At 46.0% G+C, this 18,274-nt stretch overlaps 1 protein-coding gene and 1 pseudogene across 1 annotated transcript; one reads left to right on the forward strand and one right to left on the reverse strand.

Moving 5' to 3' along the window:
* Nucleotides 1-1,797: 1,797 nt before the first annotated feature.
* On the reverse strand, nt 1,798-15,640 carry LOC132370261 (myosin-13-like). The gene is made up of 11 exons (XM_059929988.1): nt 15,437-15,640; nt 10,821-10,964; nt 10,579-10,735; nt 8,726-8,753; nt 7,809-7,920; nt 6,672-6,764; nt 5,192-5,255; nt 5,002-5,100; nt 4,790-4,897; nt 2,517-2,583; nt 1,798-2,404 (listed from the first exon to the last, which is right to left on the reverse strand). The coding sequence occupies exons 1-11, from the start codon at nt 15,638-15,640 to the stop codon at nt 1,798-1,800; spliced, it is 1,683 nt and encodes a 560-aa protein (XP_059785971.1).
* Nucleotides 12,228-15,423, forward strand: LOC132369525 (UBX domain-containing protein 4-like; annotated as a pseudogene).
* Nucleotides 15,641-18,274: the final 2,634 nt, after the last annotated feature.

The raw sequence follows: 18,274 nt of genomic DNA on the forward strand, positions 1-18,274 counted from the left end.
ATGGGATAGCTTTCCATTCATTTGTGTCTGTTCAGTTTCTTTTATCAGTGTTTTACAGTTTTCAGTGTGCTTTCACATCCTTGGTTCAATTTATTCCCAGGTATTTTTTAGATGCAATTGTAAATGGGATTGTTTTCTTCATTTCTCTTTCTGATGGCACATTATTAGTGTATAGAAAGACAAGTGACTTTTAGGGCTTCCTTTGTGGCTCAGTGGTTAAGAATCTGCCTGCCAATACAGGGAACACGGGTTCGAGCCCTGGTCTGGGAAGATCCCACATGCTTCGGAACAACTAAGCCCGTGCGCCACAACTACTGAGCCTGTGCTCTGGAGCCCGCGAGCGACAACTGCTGAGGTCGTGTGCCACAACTACTGAAGCCTGCTGTCTTACAGCCCGTGCTCCACAACAAGAGAAGCCACCGCAATGAGAAGCCCTTGCACCGCAACGAAGAGTAGCCCCTGCTTGCCGCAGCTAGAGAAAGTCCGTGCACAGCAACGAAGACCCAATGCAGCCAAAGATAAATAAAGAAATAAATATTTTAAAAAAAATTTATGAAAACAAAAGTGATTTTTGTGTACTGATTTTTTACGCTGCAGCTTTACTGAATTCGTTTATTCTAACAGGGTTTTGGTGGTTTGATGTGGGAGACTAGAATTCAGAAATTCCACTGTTTCTACTACAGCCAGGTCATCCACAGCACCCAAGACACAGTGGCTCCTAATATAACCGTCCCATGGTGCCTGTTAATAACGCGTGGACCCTACAAGAATGATGAGCGTCACCACTTTAGGTGAACCGCATCTGGTTAAGGTTTGGCCTCTATTATGAAGTTTGATGTCTTCTCTGCTTTTTTTGGGCATGGTTTTGACCTGGTTCTTTTGAAAAGTAATGTACTCCCCAGTAATTTCAAGTGTATAAAAAAACTATAAGTAGCAGTACAAAATACACCACCTCACATAAACTACTCCAGTGTGTTTTATGCAATACTGGGGTCCTCTCCCAGGGAACCAGAACATAAAGACCCAAAGACGAAATTTTATGGTTCCACCTTATAATCCTATCCACAGGCCCACTTCAACATTCACCATCTCCCCAACTCTATGGAAATGTCTTTTCCCATTCTGATCCAGTTTTCTTTCTCTGAAACCATTACTGAGACTTTCCCTCATTTTCAAAACCTTTATGGATTTAAAACACACGAGCTCAGTATGATCTGGGTGACCTTTTCTGCATGAGCTCTTTGACTTAGAATGTTTTCAGTGTTCATCCGTGTTCTAACACGTATCATCAGTGCTTCATTCATTCTTTTCATTGTGATTAAAAGTAACACTTACCATTTAAACCATTTTGAGTATACAGTTCTGTGGCATTGACTACATTCACATTGTTGTACAAATATTCTCACCATCCATCTCCTGGACCGATTCATTTTCCCCATGGGAAACTCTGTATCAATGTCTCTACATTTTTGCCAAAATTTGTTATTTTTAATTCTCTTGATTATAGGCCTTCTAGTGTTTGTGGAGGGGTATGGCGTTGTGATATTAATGTGCATTTCCATCGTGACTAACGATGTTTAACATCTCTTCAGGTGTTTGTTGACCATTTGTATGTCTTATCTGGAGAAGGGTCTTTTCAAGTCCTTTTTCCATTTAAAAAACTGGGTTGTTTGCGGGGGCCTGCAGCTCCGCCGCCCAAGCCGGGTCCCGGCAAGCGCTCGTCCTGGCGGCCTTGGCCTTGCTGAGTCCAGCCTGGAGCGGTCTCCGCGCCGCAGGGGCCCGCGCTCCGGGGCATCGCTAGCGGCCTCGCAGGGGCGCCGCTTCCTGCCTCGCGCTCGCAGGAGAGGGGACGCCCAGCCCCAGGCGCCCGTGCCCGGAGTGCCGACACCGTGCTGGGCCACGTGGACGCGGCGCTGGCGGGGCGGGTCTCGCTCGGCATTGGCTGCGGCTCACCTGAGCGCGCCGGCTGTCCGCGCGCCTTTCCCGGAAGTGGGCGTTCTGGCCAGAGCGCACCTGGCGCGGGGCGTCCTGGGGGTCCTCGCCGTCGGCCCCTGGCGAGCCGGCGTGGGTCCAGGGAGCCAGCGCGCGGTGGCCGGGAACGACCCCTCCCGTGGGTCCCTGGCACCCCAGCGGCATCCGAGCGCGGAGCGGAGGACCGCGGGCCGCAGGTAAGGGGACGGGGGCTCGTGGGGGTGGGTGGAGGAGGGAACCACGACTCACACCAGAGCTGTTCAGCACAGTCGCGGAGCCCCCTAACCTGGCGGCCGCAGGAAGGGCTCGCCTTTGAGTAGAGGCTTTGAGGACAGGCCCGAGCCTACCCCGTTCAATTTTACAAAACATCTGCTGATGTAAAGCTCGCTCCAGCGCGGTTTTCCCAAGTAGCCAAGTGCCCCACGCGAGGTATCTGCAAGGAGAACCTGAGAGGGCCCGTAGCTCTGAGAGACTTGCCCTTGGCTAATGGCAAGGCCAAGGGATTTATCCTGCATGGTGATTTCTCCTGCTGAGAACCCCCAAACCCCACTCTGGCCAGCTGGCCCAGCTCTGCTTCCTGCATGTCTCCAGCCCCGGCCGGCCCTTGGCCACCTGCTGGGATGGGAAAGGGAAGGGTCTCAGAATTGCACCTTAGAAACTTGCCAGGGGGCATGGATTGAAAAACATGGGGGCCATCCAGGCAGCAGAGAAGGGAGAAGGGCACCTTGCTGCCCTTTCATTGTGGAATCGGTGGCGCTTCTGCTGAGAGGGGCCTTTCCATGGGGACCGCATGCAATGTGTTTGGTGTCTTGGAACTGAAGAATTAGAACCTGTACAATTTTCAAATTATGTGGTCCTTTAATTTAAAAACAAAACCCCCAGAACCTTTGCTTTATAAATTGAGGTCTGAAAATTGAAGGTCTGTTTTGCTTCCACTGTGACACTATATTAAGAAATGTGCATTTATTGAGAAAAGAGTCAGAATAGAGAGGGAAACAGAGAACTCAGAGGTACCGCTGTAGTTTGGCAAAGGCTGGGGGGAGTTAATTTGTCAATGCTGCTGGCTTTCAGTAGCCTGCAGCCTTTCTCCTCCTGCGGCTGAGGGGGTATAAAGCTGTACTGGGTTGCTCTGCTCTTCTTTTGTAGAATTCCAGCTCAGAGCCATCTCTTGATGTATAAATATTTCGCAGACTAGTCCCCAGGCAACTCCTGGAGGGCCAGGGGGATTCCTTCCTTCATTATACCTGTCTGTTTGAATGAAAACCAGCAATGAAATATTTTTGTTTAAATCTGGTTTTTGGTCTATCATCCAAAAACCAGATTAGCTATTTCCTCCCTCTCTGAATAGGCTCGAGTTCCTGGAATGAATTATAGTCAGATGCCCGGGTTTTTACAGATGAGGAAATTGAAACCTAGAGAGGGTGGAAGAGTGCCCGAGGGAGAACAAGAGAGCCTGCCGGGAACCGTGACTCCTGGGTTTTTAATGAGCTTCCTAAACAGCATGGTCATTAATTGGCAAGTGATGACCTTAAGGAGAAACTACTGGTGAAAATGTAAAAAGCCTTTTGTTAACAATGTGCCCACCAGGTGCGCATCTTATGGAGTATTTTCATTGCATTTCCAACACCTGGGAGGGTGTTGGGCAGAGGGCAGATGTTTAATAGATTTATTGAATAAGTTCAATTACATACAATTATATCAATGGAAGGGTCAGCAACACTATGAGGTTAGGGTTAGGGTTAGGGCCAGGGCCAGGGTCAGGGTCAGGGTCAGGGTCAGGGTCAGGGTCGTTAGGGTTAGGGTTAGGGTTTAGGGTTTAGGGTTAGGGTTTAGGGTTTAGGGTTTAGGGTTAGGGTTAGGGTTTAGGGTTAGGGTCAGGGTTAGAGGGTTAGGGTTAGGGTTCGGGTTAGGGTTAGGGTTAGAGGGTTAGGGTTAGGGTTCGGGTTCGGTTTAGGGTTAGGGTTAGGGTTAGGGTTTAGGGTTAGGGTTTAGGGTTAGGGTTAGGGTTTAGGGTTAGGGTTTAGGGTTTAGGGTTAGGGTTTAGGGTTTAGGGTTAGGGTTTAGGGTTAGGGTTTAGGGTTAGGGTTTAGGGTTAGGGGTTAGGGTTAAAAATGCAAGTTCTGGGTTTGGGCAGATCTGGGTTCAGACCGTCGTTTACAAACTGTCTTCGTGGAAATCGTGTGTTTTTTTTCTAAGACTCAGCTTCTACCTTTATGAAACGGGGGTAGCAGTGGTGCTGATCCCAGAGGTTTTGTTGAGGCAAAGCTCTTTTCTCAGTTCCTAGCATGCGTGAGTGCTCAATGCACTTAGTTAATATTATGGTTATTGACCCTGGAGATACTCCCCAAAGCTAAAGGCCAGAGGCCTGACAGGTGTGTTGAGGAGGTGGGTGCCTACTGTGAGCCCGAGGTGGCAGGTAACCGGAGGAATGGAACGGCTGCTGCAGAGCGGGACTGTTTTTCTCCTGCTTTAGACTTTTCTGTATTTTCTAGATTTTCTTAAAAGAACCATGTAGATGGTTTTGTACCCTGAAAACTTCCAACAAAAACTTTAAAGACCTTATCCATGCAAACATTTACTCTCAAAAGCTGGAGAATGGAACTGAAGGCCTATTTTGGAGAACTTTCTGTATTCCCATTTCCTGGAATCTTCTGAAATGGAACCAAGTGGGGGAGGGGTGTGATCTGTACTAATTCTCTGAGCTCTTGGGTCTAATCACTGAGCATCCCTGCATCCCAGCTTCCTCCTGAGATCATGGGTACCTCTCAGTTCATAAATTCAACAATTCCTTACTTAAGTAAATAAACACACAAAATACTTACATCAGTGGCCAACAATTCCTCACTGTCATCAATACTGGCCACGGTGCCCTCTCCTTGGCTCACAAAGGGGAAGTCAAAGGGGTTGGTTGAAATGAGAAGCAGGTCTGTGAAGCAGAAGGATCCCTTTAGCATCTTATGCACAACTGACTCTGAGTTTTTTTCCAATGTGATCGATTTGGAAGATGAGAATGATAACCAAGGAACTTACCCATAAGTTCCGGCTTCTTGTTTGACATGATTTGGTAAAAAATATGATAGCCTCTCTCACGGGATAACTGAAATGCCACCCTGGATTTTTCTAAGAGATCTAAGATAACAAAAAACGATGTGATTTTAGGGTCCCCAGGAGATGCCTCTGTGGCCAAATCCAAGGTGCCAGATAGAGTGTTTGGACTCACAGGTTTCAATGTCCGCTGACACCAGCTTTCCTGTGGCTCCAAAGTGAATGCGAATGAACGTCCCCTGTCCAAAGACAGATTGAAAAACACAGTTATTTTCTTTCTATGGTACTGTAGCCAGCTTCTGTTAGGTACTACTGAGGATGGGTGGGCTGTGTAGGCTCACGGAGGAGGTGATGCCAGAAGCATGAGGACCTTCCTCCTCTCTGTTTGCTTGGCATCTGGTCCCCACACCGGCTCAGCCAAGACTCAGGTAGCTCTGCCCAAAGCACCTGGCCCTGTTCCCACAGCTCTGGGGATGCCTGCAGGCTCCCTCTCAAGTCTCTGTTTGGGACCACCTCACACCTGACTGTCTCCTTGGTCTTTATCCTGCTCAAACTCTTTGTAACACCTTTGAACTGACAACCTGGTTGGACTATCTGACTTCTTTTTTGCCTCTGGATGTTACTTCTGAGATTTCTTGCCTCAGTTTTCCTTACTACTTACTACATGCAAACCTAGCTCCCAGGCCAGGCCTCCTGGCTCCCCAAAGACCCACTCAGCACTTGGGTTCCCCCAATCTTGGGGAGTGAGGGGTGAAATTATATATAGTATATATGTGTGTGTGTATACTCCCTTCTTACATCATCTGCTTAATTGGTCGCTATCACTCTGTGAGCCAATTGGAGGGCAAAAATATTGCCTTGCTTGTTCACCCACAGACCCTGGAATGTAGTACATCCTCAGTAGTATTCTCAGTATTCTCTGAATGAAGCCTAAGAAGAGTTAATGAAGGACCAGTGTAGGTTTATGTGAATTATGTGTTCGCTCTTCAGGAGTTCTAGCTGCTGAATGCAAGTGCCTCTGGGTACTTGCTCTACTGGCCAATGAAATTAGATAGGAGACCGGATACTTGTTTATTTGTCAGTGTCGGAAGTAAATGCCTCTTTGGTTGAGCTAATCCTAAGTGAAACATTGAAGGATGGGACGTATCCTTCAGTATCTTCAGTTTCAACTTCTTCCCAATTTTTGAGCTCTGCTGCCTCCACCAGGTTTTCCCTCCTCCCAGCACCTCCTGACTTGGAGAAGGTCAGATCTGCTAACTAACTTCACACTAAGGTTTTCATGGCTAATAAGTCAGTGGATACTGTTCAATGGACTTATGTATTTTAAAATGCTTCCACCTGAAGAGACGAATTTTAGCATAGAGAAGTCATTTTGTACTTGTGGAATTTGAATCTTGAATCCTTGTGACTTCAGGAGGCTCTGAGGTGATGCTGATTAGTTAGGGAAGGACAGCTAAATCTTCCTTCGGCTGGGAATAAGACAAAATGTTCTTTGAAGGGTTATCAGAATATCCCGGTTGGGCAGCTTGATCTGAAGCGCTTGGGGGTAGACTAAGGCCAGGTATATCCTAGTTTATGTGGCCATTTTTCATATTCAGCATTGGAGGAGAGGGTTTTCTTTCTGGGGGTCATTGACAATTGGACTGAGTCTTAACGAATCTCAAAGAGTTGTCATTCCTCACGGTCTTGGCATTTCCAAAGGCCTCCAGGAGGGGGTTGGCCTGGATGATCTGGTCTTCCAGGGTTCCCTAATAATAAGTGAGAAGAGGAAAAGAGAGGACTTTGGACGTCTTCCGAAGTAACTTCCCAGTGACTCAAAAGTGTGGATGCTCTGGGAAGGTCCCAGGGAGAGATGTCGCCCAGCTCAGGCTGGTGGCAGGTACAGTTGTGCTGAGTACCCACAGGCCCATCCCCACCCCACCCAAGGAGGCTTCAAGGTCCCATCGTAGAAGGAGTCTTAGCACAGCATCAAAGTGGCTTCTGGCCACACCAGATTCCAGGTTGGAGCCCTACCCGCTACCTCTCAATCTCCCAGATGGCCTTTCTTCTGTGATAACATTTTATTATAAATTATGGATTTGTAAAATATAGACCTCTGTTCCTGCATGCACCAGGACCCATTTATACAGATATTCGGGTTCAGAAGTAGAAACAGACTGTGAGCAATGAAAGTGACCCATATGATAGAAACAGTGGTTCTCAAAAAAAATGTTTAAGTTGCATAAAATATTTTGTGAGAATTATTACGTAGAAATCCACTTATAGAAAGCAGAGTTTTCACCTTTCCCCCTTCCCCACATGATTGCTTGCCTTTCTGACTTCAGAGCTGTTTGGAAACTACTGTCCAGCCCAGTGGTTCTCAAAGTGTGATCCCTGGACAGGGCATGAACAGTGGGAACATGACAGAAATGCAACATGCCAGGATTTTGAATGTGAGACAGGAATTTCAGTCAGAAATTCTGGGCCTGGGGACCAGCAATCCGCTGTTAACAAACCCTCCTGGTGATTCTGACGTGCACTCCAGTTTGAGAACCACTGGCCTAAACCATTCCTTCGCCAAAGGAGGATGTGGAGTTGTTCAAGGTCACTCGGCTGTTGCTGCTGGAGCTGGTGCTAGAGCCCGAGTCCACAAGGTGGAGCCATTTCCTGCCTTGCTCCTTAAACACCCCCTGGGGCAGGACCTCGTGCTGTGCATCTCTGCTGAGCACAAAGCCCTGTGGACACTTGGGGCTCACCTGGGGTTTCAGTTATACTCATTCCAGCAAGCCTTCCAGGTGCAGGAAGCTGCTCACCTGCATCTTGCCCTGCCGCTGCACCTTCCTCTTCTCCCCAGTGACTGCAGTTGCTGCAAAGTACTGGGTCACACGCTTGGTGTTCACTGTCTTCCCAGCCCCGGATTCTCCGCTCTTGATTTAAAAGTAAGTGAGAGGGACTTCCCTGGTGGTCCAGTGGTAAAGAACCCGCCTTGCAATGCAAGGGACGCGGGTTCAATCCCTGGTCAGGGAACTAAGATCCCACATGCCGCGGGGCAAACGAGCCCGCACGCCATAACTACTGAGCTTGCGCGCCTCAATTAGAGCCCACGTGCCACAAACTACAGAGCCCACGTGCTCTGGTGCCCGCGTGCCACAACTACAGAGCCCACGCCCTCTGGAGCCTGTGTGCCACAACTAGAGAAGAGAAAACCCGCCTGCCACAACTAGAGAGAAGCCTGTATACCACAGCGAAGAGCCCGCACGCCCCAACAAAAGATCCCAAGTGCTGCAACTAAGACCCGACGCGCCCAAAAATAAATAAAATATAATAAAGTAAAATAAAATAAAATAAAGTGAGATACACAGACATAGAGAACAGACTTGTAATTGCCAAGGGGACCAAGGAAAGGGGGAATGGAGGACAAATGGATTGAGAGTTTGGGATGAGTAGATGCAAACTATTAGATATAGAATGCATAACCAACAAGGTCCTACTGCATTGCACAGGGAACTATATTCAATACCTTGTGATAAAACAAAATGGAAAAGAATATGAAAAGGAATATATATGTATAACTGAATCACTTTGCTGTACAGCAGACATTAATACAACATTGTAAATCAAGTATACTTCAATAAAATAATTTTTTTTTAAAAAGTAAGTGAGCTAAAGGAGAGCAGAAGGAATGGACAGCCCCTTCCAAGTCATCATGGCAACAACACAGGTTACTCACGCGATGAGGACGGACTGGTTGTCTCGATCTAGAAATGCAGACGGAAGCAGGACAGAATAAATAAACAAGATACAGGCAGGATATACAAATCAGGCAACACTGGGGGTAGACAGAGCCCATGAGTTCTAGTTCTGGCTTTGCCATTAACTAGTGGTGTGATGATTTGGGCATGTCGAATCTTCTTTGAGACAATTTGTGCAGATTTCCCAAATGCTGGATGTGTAACGTGGGCAGCATGGGAAGTGAACGGTGAGTCCCACAGTGTGGAAGTTATTCGTGTTCACAGATCTTTACCTCCTCAATAGCACTTTCTTATCTCCCTTTTCAACAAAGAAAGCAAGTCTCAGACTTAGAACTTGTAAGAAGCCACAGCTTCTAATTAGAATTTATGGACACTGATTTGTTGTCATTGCCTTTTTCTTTCACCTTTACTTTCTACTTGTGGACAGTGACCGTGATTTTCCATTTACAAGAGTGTTATAGGTTGAATTGTGTTCCCCCCAACAAACTAATATGTTGAGGCCCTAACTAACCCCCAGTACCTCAAAATGTGACCTTATTTGGAAATAGGGTCATTGCAGATGTAATTAGTGAAGATGAGGTCATACTGGAGGAGGTGGGCCCCTAATCCAATATGACTGGTGTCCTTATAAAAAGAGAAATTTGGAGACAGATGAGAACACAATGTGAAGATGAAAGTGCAGATCAAGGTGATGATTCTATAAGCCAAGGGATGGCAAGGATGGCCAGCAAACCACCGGAAGCTGGGAGAGTGGCCTGGACCACATTCTCCCTCTCGGCGCTCAGAGGGAACCAACCCTGCTGACACCTTGATCGCAGACTTCCAGGCTCCAGAGCTGTGACACAATGCATTTCTGTTGCTTAGGCCACCCAGTGTGTAGTACTTGGTTACGGCAGTCCTAAGAAACTAATACTAATAGTGATATTATTCTTCCTTTTTTTAAAAAATAGTTTTCCTCCAGATCAAAGGGCAGATTTGTTCGGTTCCTATTTTGTTTTTATTTTTGGCCACGCCACGTGGCATGTGGGATCTTAGTTCCCTGACCAGGTATCGAATCCGTGTCCCCTGCAGTGGAAGCACAGAGTCTTAACCATTGGACCGCCAGGGAATTCCCTATTCTTCCTTTTTGAAATGGACGGAACTTCAGTCACTATAAGGAAAGATTTTAAATATGCAGAAATGGCCAGGATTGCGAATGTGACATTGGAATGGCTGAAGTTTGGGCAACATTGTCCTGGATGACTTTTAAGCATCTTCAGATCTCAGATGCTTGCTTCTACTTCTTCTCTCTGCACCAAGTCAAATCAGGTGAAAGTGGAACAGACCGAAGTGATGTTAGGCATGACAAGGGTGACAATATTACCACATCTCTGCTATTTCATCTGCTATTCTGGAAATTTAAGGAGGAGAAAGAGGGAGCCTGAGAAAACAGGTGAAGGGAAGTTGCTGTGCCCATTTCTCCAACTTTGCATTCCTAAGTGGCTACTAATATAGTCTCTCTTCCAAGTGTGCTCCTGTTGGGGGTTTCTTTGGAGGTGGGGGCAGCGCATCTCCTTGTGCTTCACATCCACCCCCAGAGAAGCATGTACTTAGTGTGGCTTCAGTCCCAAGCTCTGGCTTAAGAACCGTGACTGGTAATGGAAGATACTGCGCCCCTGGCTTTCCATCCTGACATCCTCTGAATCTACTGAGGTCACTTTGGTCATTGCACCGTTTGGATGACCAAAGCCTGTGAAGGGCTCGAGTAATTAACTAAGAACCAGTGCAGTTAAAGGACTTGAATACTTCACTAAAACTATTTTTTAAAATATGGATTAAAGAAATTACTCACCAGTCAACATGAACTGATAGGCATTGTCAGAGATGGAGAAGATGTGCGGCGGGGCCTCCTGGTGCTTTTTCCCTCTGTAGGCCATCACCACCTCAGGGTTGTACACCAGCAGCCACTGGTAGGTGTTGACGGTGACACAGAAGAGGCCTGAGTAGGTCTGAGAAAATCAGAAAATTCAACCTATGGATCTTGACTTTACTAAGAGAAGGAAATGGAATAAAGAGGGGTTGAAGGGTACTCACGTAGATCATCCAGGCTGCGTAACGCTCTTTGAGGTTGTACAGCACTCCTGGCTCGTGTAGGTGGGTCATCATGGCCATGTCCTCGATCTTGTCAAATTTGGGAGGGTTCATGGGGAAGACTTGGTCACTGTTCGGAGTGAGTGTCTGGATATTGAGAGGAAAATCACATGATGAGTGGGAGAGCCGATGTGGTGACCTACCAGTGGGGTGAAAATGGTGAGATATTGTGGTGAGATTACCCCAGTACCGTGGTTAACGTTATGGATCATTTCTGTGCCCAGAGATGATCTGTAAATAACTGTTCTTGATAAATCTAAGACTGGTCAAACTGTATAACCAATTCTGGTCTGATGCCCCCAAGTCAGCATGCCATTCTGTGTGCCAGAAGAGGGTTACAGGTGTGCAAAGTTATAGAGCCCTTCAGCCTCAGGGTGGCCAAGTGGAACTCAGGATGGCCAAGGCCACAGCAGCTTGCCTCTGTTTACCCCATTTGCTATGAGTGCTGCAATGAGATCAAGCTTGGAAGATTGGAAAAAACTCTTCCAGTGTATTCTGTAAATCTCCACCTCAATACCTCTGCTCATGTGGGTCCCTTTGTCTGGAATATATCTACATTGAAATTACATCTAGCAACCTTCAAAGCTCTTCTGAAGTGCCACCTCTTCCATGACCTGTTTCTTCTCTCCCCTGTCTTTTCAAGGCTTCCAGAATTCCTTGCACAGCTGCCCTAATAGTTAAAACATTTGGACTTGAAGCATGGTCCATGCCTGAACAGTATTTTGAGACTATTACCTAATTTTCCCCTCTCTGTTTTCCCTCCCCTTTAAGCATACAACTGGCACTCCATTACTCAGGAAAGGTAGAAAATAGGGCATAAAAGCGAGAGAGCCTGTAAGCCTTTCTAGCGTTTGTTTTCCAAAAGCCCGAATCCTCAGAAGAGCTTTGAGGGTTTTACCGAAAAGATAAAAGGGAGGAGATTTGTTGATATAGACCAAATCTCTTGAGGAAAGGAAGCCCTTCTGCCCCACCGCCCTAAACTAGAGAGAGAGGGACATCCAAAATAGCATAAGGAAGATGGAAAAATCTGTGTGTCCTGAAGGTTCAGAAACTGGGGCGCTCCTTCCACTTCCGGGACTGCAGGGCCTGCGGTCTCCCGGGCTCCCGCACGCACCGACTTGCCAACGAGACAAAGGACAGGGCCGCGCTGCCAACGGCGACACGTGGCGTCATGCGTCGCGGGGCGCGCCTCGGCCTGCACGCTTGCACGCGTCCTGGGAGCCGCTGACGGGCCTGCGCGCCGGTGCGGAGCCGGAGGCGGGCCGCGGGGGCCCAAAGACGGATAGGGCGGGTCGGCTCCGGGACCAAGGCGGCAACACGCCGAGCAAGCGCCTGTGCCCGAGGGCAGCGATGCTGTGGTTCCAGGGCGCCATTCCGGCCGCCATCGCGTCGGCCAAGAGGAGCGGCGCGGTCTTCGTGGTGTTCGTGGCAGGTGATGATGAACAGGCTACACAGATGGCTGCAAGTTGGGAAGATGAGAAAGTGACAGAAGCATCTTCCAACAGTTTTGTTGCTGTGAAAATCGATACCAAAAGTGAAGCCTGCCTACAGTTTTCACAGATCTATCCTGTAGTGTGTGTTCCATCCAGTTTCTTTATTGGAGACAGTGGAATTCCCTTGGAAGTAATAGCAGGAAGTGTTCCTGCAGATGAACTTGTTACCAGAATCCACAAAGTCCGGCAGATGCACTCGTTAAAAGGTGAAATATCAGTGGCAAATAGTGGCCAGTGAGAAAGTTCAGTCTCTACTCCATCCACCTCATTTGATCAGAACAACACTTCTGAAAACTGTCAGTCCAGAAATGTAGAGCTCTGTGAGACACCACCCACTTCTGATACAAAGTCAGATTCTGCAACAGGAGGAGAAATTTCAGGCCAGGCCACTGTGTCTCCAGAGCCTGGTGGATGTTCAAATCAGAGACCTACAGAGGAGCTCACCGTCAGAGTGGAAAGACTAACCAAAAAACTTGAAGAAAAGAGAGAAGAGAAAAGGAAAGAGGAAGAACAGAGAGAGATTAAGGAGGAAATTGAGAGGAGGAAAACTGGAAAAGAAATGTTGGATTATAAAAGAAAGCAAGAAGAAGAATTAACAAAAAGAGTGTTAGAGGAAAGGAACAGAGAAAAGGCAGAAGATAGGGCAGCTCGAGAGCGTATAAAACAGAAGATTGCACTGGACCGTGCAGAGAGAGCTGCTCGTTTTGCAAAGACACAGGAAGAAGTAGAAGCTGCTAAAGCTGCAGCCCTGCTGGCCAAACAGGCAGAAATGGAAGTCAAGAGAGACTCTTCCGCAACAGAAGGAAGCAGTGTTGCGAGAATTCAATTCCGTCTTCCTGATGGTTCTTCCTTCACAAATCAGTTCCCTTCTGATGCTCCTCTAGAAGCAGCAAGGCAGTTTGCTGCACAGACTGTTGGCAACACTTACAGTAATTTTTCATTAGCGACAATGTTTCCCAGGAGGGAATTTACCAAAGAAGATTATAAAAAGAAATTACTGGATTTGGAACTTGCCACAAGTGCTTCAGTGGTACTGTTGCCAGCAGGAAGACCAACTACATCCATGGTACATTCTTCCAGTGGCGACTTTTGGACATTCTTGGGGACAGTACTTTACTCATTCCTTGCCATCTGGAGATTGATTAGCAACTTCTTATTTAGTAATCCTCCTCCTGCACAGACCTCGGTGAGAGCAGCATCATTGGAATCCTCAAACCTTGCATCCTCTAGCAACTCAGAAAAAAGGGAACCAGTCAGAAAAAGAGTGCTGGAGAAACGGGGGGAAGACTTTAAAAAGGAGGGCAAGATATATAGATTGAGGACTCAAGACGACGGTGAAGATGAAAACAACACTTGGAATGGAAATTCTACTCAACAGATGCAGTGTGACAAGGACAATATGTGCAGTAATCATTGTTTCTCTTATGATTTAAGTCAACTAAAACTCTACTGGAGAAGTGGGACTGCTTTATGTTTTCCAACTCATCTACAAAGTGTCTCTTTATTCCTGCTTAGTGGGTTAAAGTTGTTTAACCTCAGATAAGTCAAGAGATAAAATAACTGGCTGCTAGGTCCTTGTATATGGTAAGCAACTGCTAGAAGCCTAAAATAGCAAAAGGTCTGCGACAGCCTCCCTTTATCAGCTTTCTTGTTTAGTATTTCATATGCCCATTAGCCCTGTGCTCTCAGATGATATGTTTTGTTTAGGGCTGTTTTGCTCCAGAACTCCTCAGCCCACACAAAGTAACTGGTGTGTCACTGAATAATTTGATCTTGAGTCAGAGCGTTTTAACTAGCCAATCAGATGATAATTTGGGTTTAACTTTTCTCTTCTTGCTCATCAGCTGCAAGCAAAATCTTGTAGTTTTTAATCTTACTTAAACACTGGATAAAAAAATCTTTTCCAAAAAAAAAAAAAAAAAGAAACTGGGGCTTGTTTCTTAGCAATCCTTCAGGGGGGGCAGTGACACCCCATGTGGTATTACTGAAAATGTGGCATGGCTCTGGGGAGGGGACCCCAATAGTAACTCCAGAAAATTTATTTCCGGCCCTGTGAAAAGAGGCTGACACCAGAGGTTAAGTTTAATAATAACAATCATCATCATCATCATTGTCATCATCATCTGTCTTGTATGCTTGAATTTGTGAACTGCGATTCATACCTACCATGTACTCTTTTTTTAAAAAATTATTTTATTTATTTATTTTTGGCTGCGTTGGGTCTTCCTTACTGCACACGGGCTTTTCTCTAGTTGTGGCGAGTGGGGGCTACTCTTCGTTGCGGTGCACGGTCTTCTCATTGTCATGGCTTCTCTTGTTGCAGAGCACAGGCTCTAGGCACAAGGGCTTCAGTAGTTGTGGTGCACGGGCTGAGTAGTTGTGGCTCGCGGGCTCTAGAGTGCAGGCTCAGTAGTTGTGGTGCACGGGCTTAGTTGCTCCACGGCATGTGGGATCTTCTGGGACCGGGGATTGACCCCGTGTCCCCTGCATCGGCAGGCGGATTCTTAACCTCTGTGCCACCAGGGAAGTCCCCATACCCACCGTGTACTCTTATTCCTACACTAGATGATAAACTTTGGGGAAGCGGGACTGAGATTTGCTCATATTTGCAGAGTGATAGACACTGTGACCTAGACATGGTGCGTGTCCAGTAAGGATTGAATTGAATGGTGCTCTGTAATTCTCTGCATTAAATTAGGCATTGCCTCTGGAGCTCCCTCTGTAAGTCACTCTGCAGCCTAGAGAGTTCTATTTGGTATATTCGCCCATCCAGCAGCAATCTGTATCAATCTCTCCCTTAAACAGTCCAAACTCTTCCACCACCACCTTCCCCTTTCTCCAAAGCAAACATCATAAAAACTCTCAAAGCCCAAGTCCTTGAAGGAAAGAGCCAGAGGAAAGGTATGTGCCATGGCAGTTTTTACCTGCGACTTCACTCAGAGTAGATCAATGTGAGTCTTGTTCTATCTTCAGATTCCTATGGGCCCGCATGCAATTTCTACTATTCTACTCCAAAGGCAAAGGGGGATGCCCATGTTAGCAAGGACATCTGAGATCAACACTTACCCGGTTGTCGAGGGTCCCGACTGTGACTTTGTCATTTTCCTTGCTCTGGATCATACCTTTCACATAAAATTCCTTATCATCCACTGCAAAGCAAGCTTTCTTAGAATCAAATGGGCGATTTTGAGCCTCGATTCTCTCCTTCTCTGATTTCCACAGGTAGGGAGCTGCTTCTCCAAAAATGGCCATCTCTGCATCAGAGCTCATGACTGCAGGGGCTGGGAAGACCAGGGCTGCTGAATCTGGAGCTTTGGGGAGCTCCATCCTGTTATTTCCATTCAGACAGGGGGCCAGATTCAAAAGTTCCTGGGATTAACCTACGTTCTGAGGAATCCAGGACCTGGTATAGGGGCCTAGAGTGGGCAAGTGGGGGTGAGCTAAAGGAGATATTTTACTCCAAGAAAAAAGTTTGAGGGGACATCTCTTAGTCCAGCTCCAGGTGTGGAAGTCTAAACCAATTAGAGGAAGACAAGCTGAGCCTAATAAAGGAGGCCTCAGAGAATACTTCCTTAATTACACATCACATTTGAGCCTCATGATCTCGGTGTCATTCCCAAATCTTAAGGGTGTCTGAAAAGAATTACTGGAATGTTGATAATTCCTAGTAGAAAGTTCAGATAGCCCAGTGAAAAGTAATGACTTGAACATAAAGTACTGCCACACTTGTTTAGCCAATTACAGGCAACAAGGTGATAGGAGACATTATGGCCTAGTGCAATGGTTCCAAACTTTAATATGCACCAGAATTACCTGGAGAGCTTGTTAAAACACAGATTTCTGGGCCTCACCCCCAGAGCTTCTGATTCAGTAGGTATGGGATGGGGCCTGAGAATATGCATTTCTAGCAAGTTCTTAGGCAATGCTGGTGGTGCATTCATCAGCTGATGGTGAATTCATCATTGTGGTCCAGGGACCACACTCTGAGAACTGCTGGTGTAGGGCCTTCTGACTCCAAGAGTGGTCCTTGAACACGTTGCATCAGCATCACCGAGGAGTTGTTAGACATTCAGAATCTCAGAACCACCCCGCATCACAAAACCAGAATCTGCACTTTAACAAGATCTCCAGGTGATTTCTAGGCATAGTAGAGTTGAGAAGTACTGGGCTTAAGGCAGGGGTCTCCAAACTTTAGTTATGTGTAGCAGTGTCGGGGTGTGACAAACAGTGTTTAATTAAATACCTGCTTTAGAACTCACTGCTTAGCGTGTGTGTGTGTGTGTGCATGTGCGTGTATGGTGTGTTTATGTATCTTTCTGCCTCTCTCTCTCTGTCCACCCTCCCGCTCATCCCTCCCGTCACTTCTTTCCAAACAATCCCCTTTCACAGACCTTCTCTTTATGTGTTTTCCTTGCTTAGAAGCTAGACAAATTTGGCTTAAAGTCCCGGCACTGAACTTGGTCAAACCACTTAACTTCTTTGGGCCACTAATTTCACTTAAAATGAAGAAGCAAGCCTAGCTCATTTCAAAGGCCCCTGCAGGTTGTGTGACTTTTCTGGTTCCTTTTCCTCATCTGCATTTGCTTTTCCTGTTCCCTCTGGACCTCTTCCCGTATCCTTCCTGACCCTCTACTTCTTTTCCCCACAACTCTTCCCCTTCTCCCTTTCTTTCTCTGCTTTTTCTTTTCCATACATTCTTCTGTAAGTGGCCATAAAATGGAGTTCAGTTACACACATGTATCCCCATATCTCTCTTAAGAAATAGGTCATATGTTTTGAATAAAGCCTTTTATGTTTCCTATTAAAAGTGGGAAAATTGAACATTTTATGGTTGTCTCTTGGAACTTCCCCCGCCCTCAATCTTACACTTTATGAAATTACTCTTCATTGGTAACTGTTGTTTCAATATCCCTCCTTGAGATTCTGGGGGAATCTAGTCCTACAGAAAGAGGAGCAACTGCTTCCCTCTGGATCTTATTCAGGATAAGTTGCATTTCGATTTTACTTTGGCCAGAGGCTCTGCTGAACCATCTGTGTGCTCGTGGTTAAGTTTTCATAGTTAAGAGATTGGAACTCAATATAGCACCACAAAGAGGACCTCTGGCTTGCAGGCTTCATGTGGTTTAAATGTTCTCAGTTACTGCCTGGTGGAGAGGAAGAATTCATCCATATTGTTTCCTCATCTGTGAAGATAGTCCCTACTTTTGTGGCTTAAGTGAGTTTTACGACAGCAGCAGTTCTCAAGCTTTGTTTTCTCAGAACCCCTTCACACTCTTAAAAACCATTGAGAACCCAGTGAGTTTGGTTTATGCAGGTCATATCTACCAATATTTATGGTATTAGAAGTCAAAATTGAGAAAATCTAATTCATTTAAAGTTCCTATCAAATTCATTGCATGTTAACATTAATGACATATTTTTATGAAAATGACTATATTTTCCAAAACAAAAAAATTAGTGGCAAGAGTACCGTTGTTTTTCATTTTTGCAACTCACTTTAATGTCTGCTGAGTAGAAGATGGATGGGTTTTCATGCTTGCTTCTGTATTCTGTCTGTTGCTGTATGGTGTTTTGTTTTTTTGTTTTTTGTTTTTTGGTTAAAGTAGATATAGAAAATCTTTCACAGATATATAATTTGGAAAAGGAAAGAGTATTTTAATTGCCCTTTCACATAATTGTGGAAATTCTTTTTAGATACTATACCAAAACTTGACACGTGGTAGTTTCTGTGGTAGTTCCTTAAAGGCTAGTTGCAATGTGGAATCTGAAACCATATCAACAAACATTATGATCTGTTGGTCTGTGTTGAAGTTTGAATGAAACTTTTACCCATGTGTAAACATCATACATTGATCATTTGGAAAATATTGTTCACTGAATTATACAGAACTTCCAAATATTGGC

The sequence above is a fragment of the Balaenoptera ricei genome, chromosome 8 (genome assembly GCF_028023285.1).
Source record: "Balaenoptera ricei isolate mBalRic1 chromosome 8, mBalRic1.hap2, whole genome shotgun sequence".
Lineage (NCBI taxonomy): Eukaryota > Metazoa > Chordata > Mammalia > Artiodactyla > Balaenopteridae > Balaenoptera > Balaenoptera ricei.

Excerpts from the sequence above, each read along its gene's own strand:
- LOC132370261 (XM_059929988.1), bottom strand. The coding sequence starts at position 15,640 with ATGAGCTCTGATGCAGAGATGGCCATTTTTGGAGAAGCAGCTCCCTAC. Across the intron at positions 8,754-10,578 it reads CTATCAGTTCATGTTGACTG|ATCGAGACAACCAGTCCGTC; the intron begins GTGAGTAATTTC and ends CTGCATTTCTAG. Across the intron at positions 7,921-8,725 it reads AACCAGTCCGTCCTCATCGC|CGGAGAATCCGGGGCTGGGA; the intron begins GTGAGTAACCTG and ends TTAAATCAAGAG.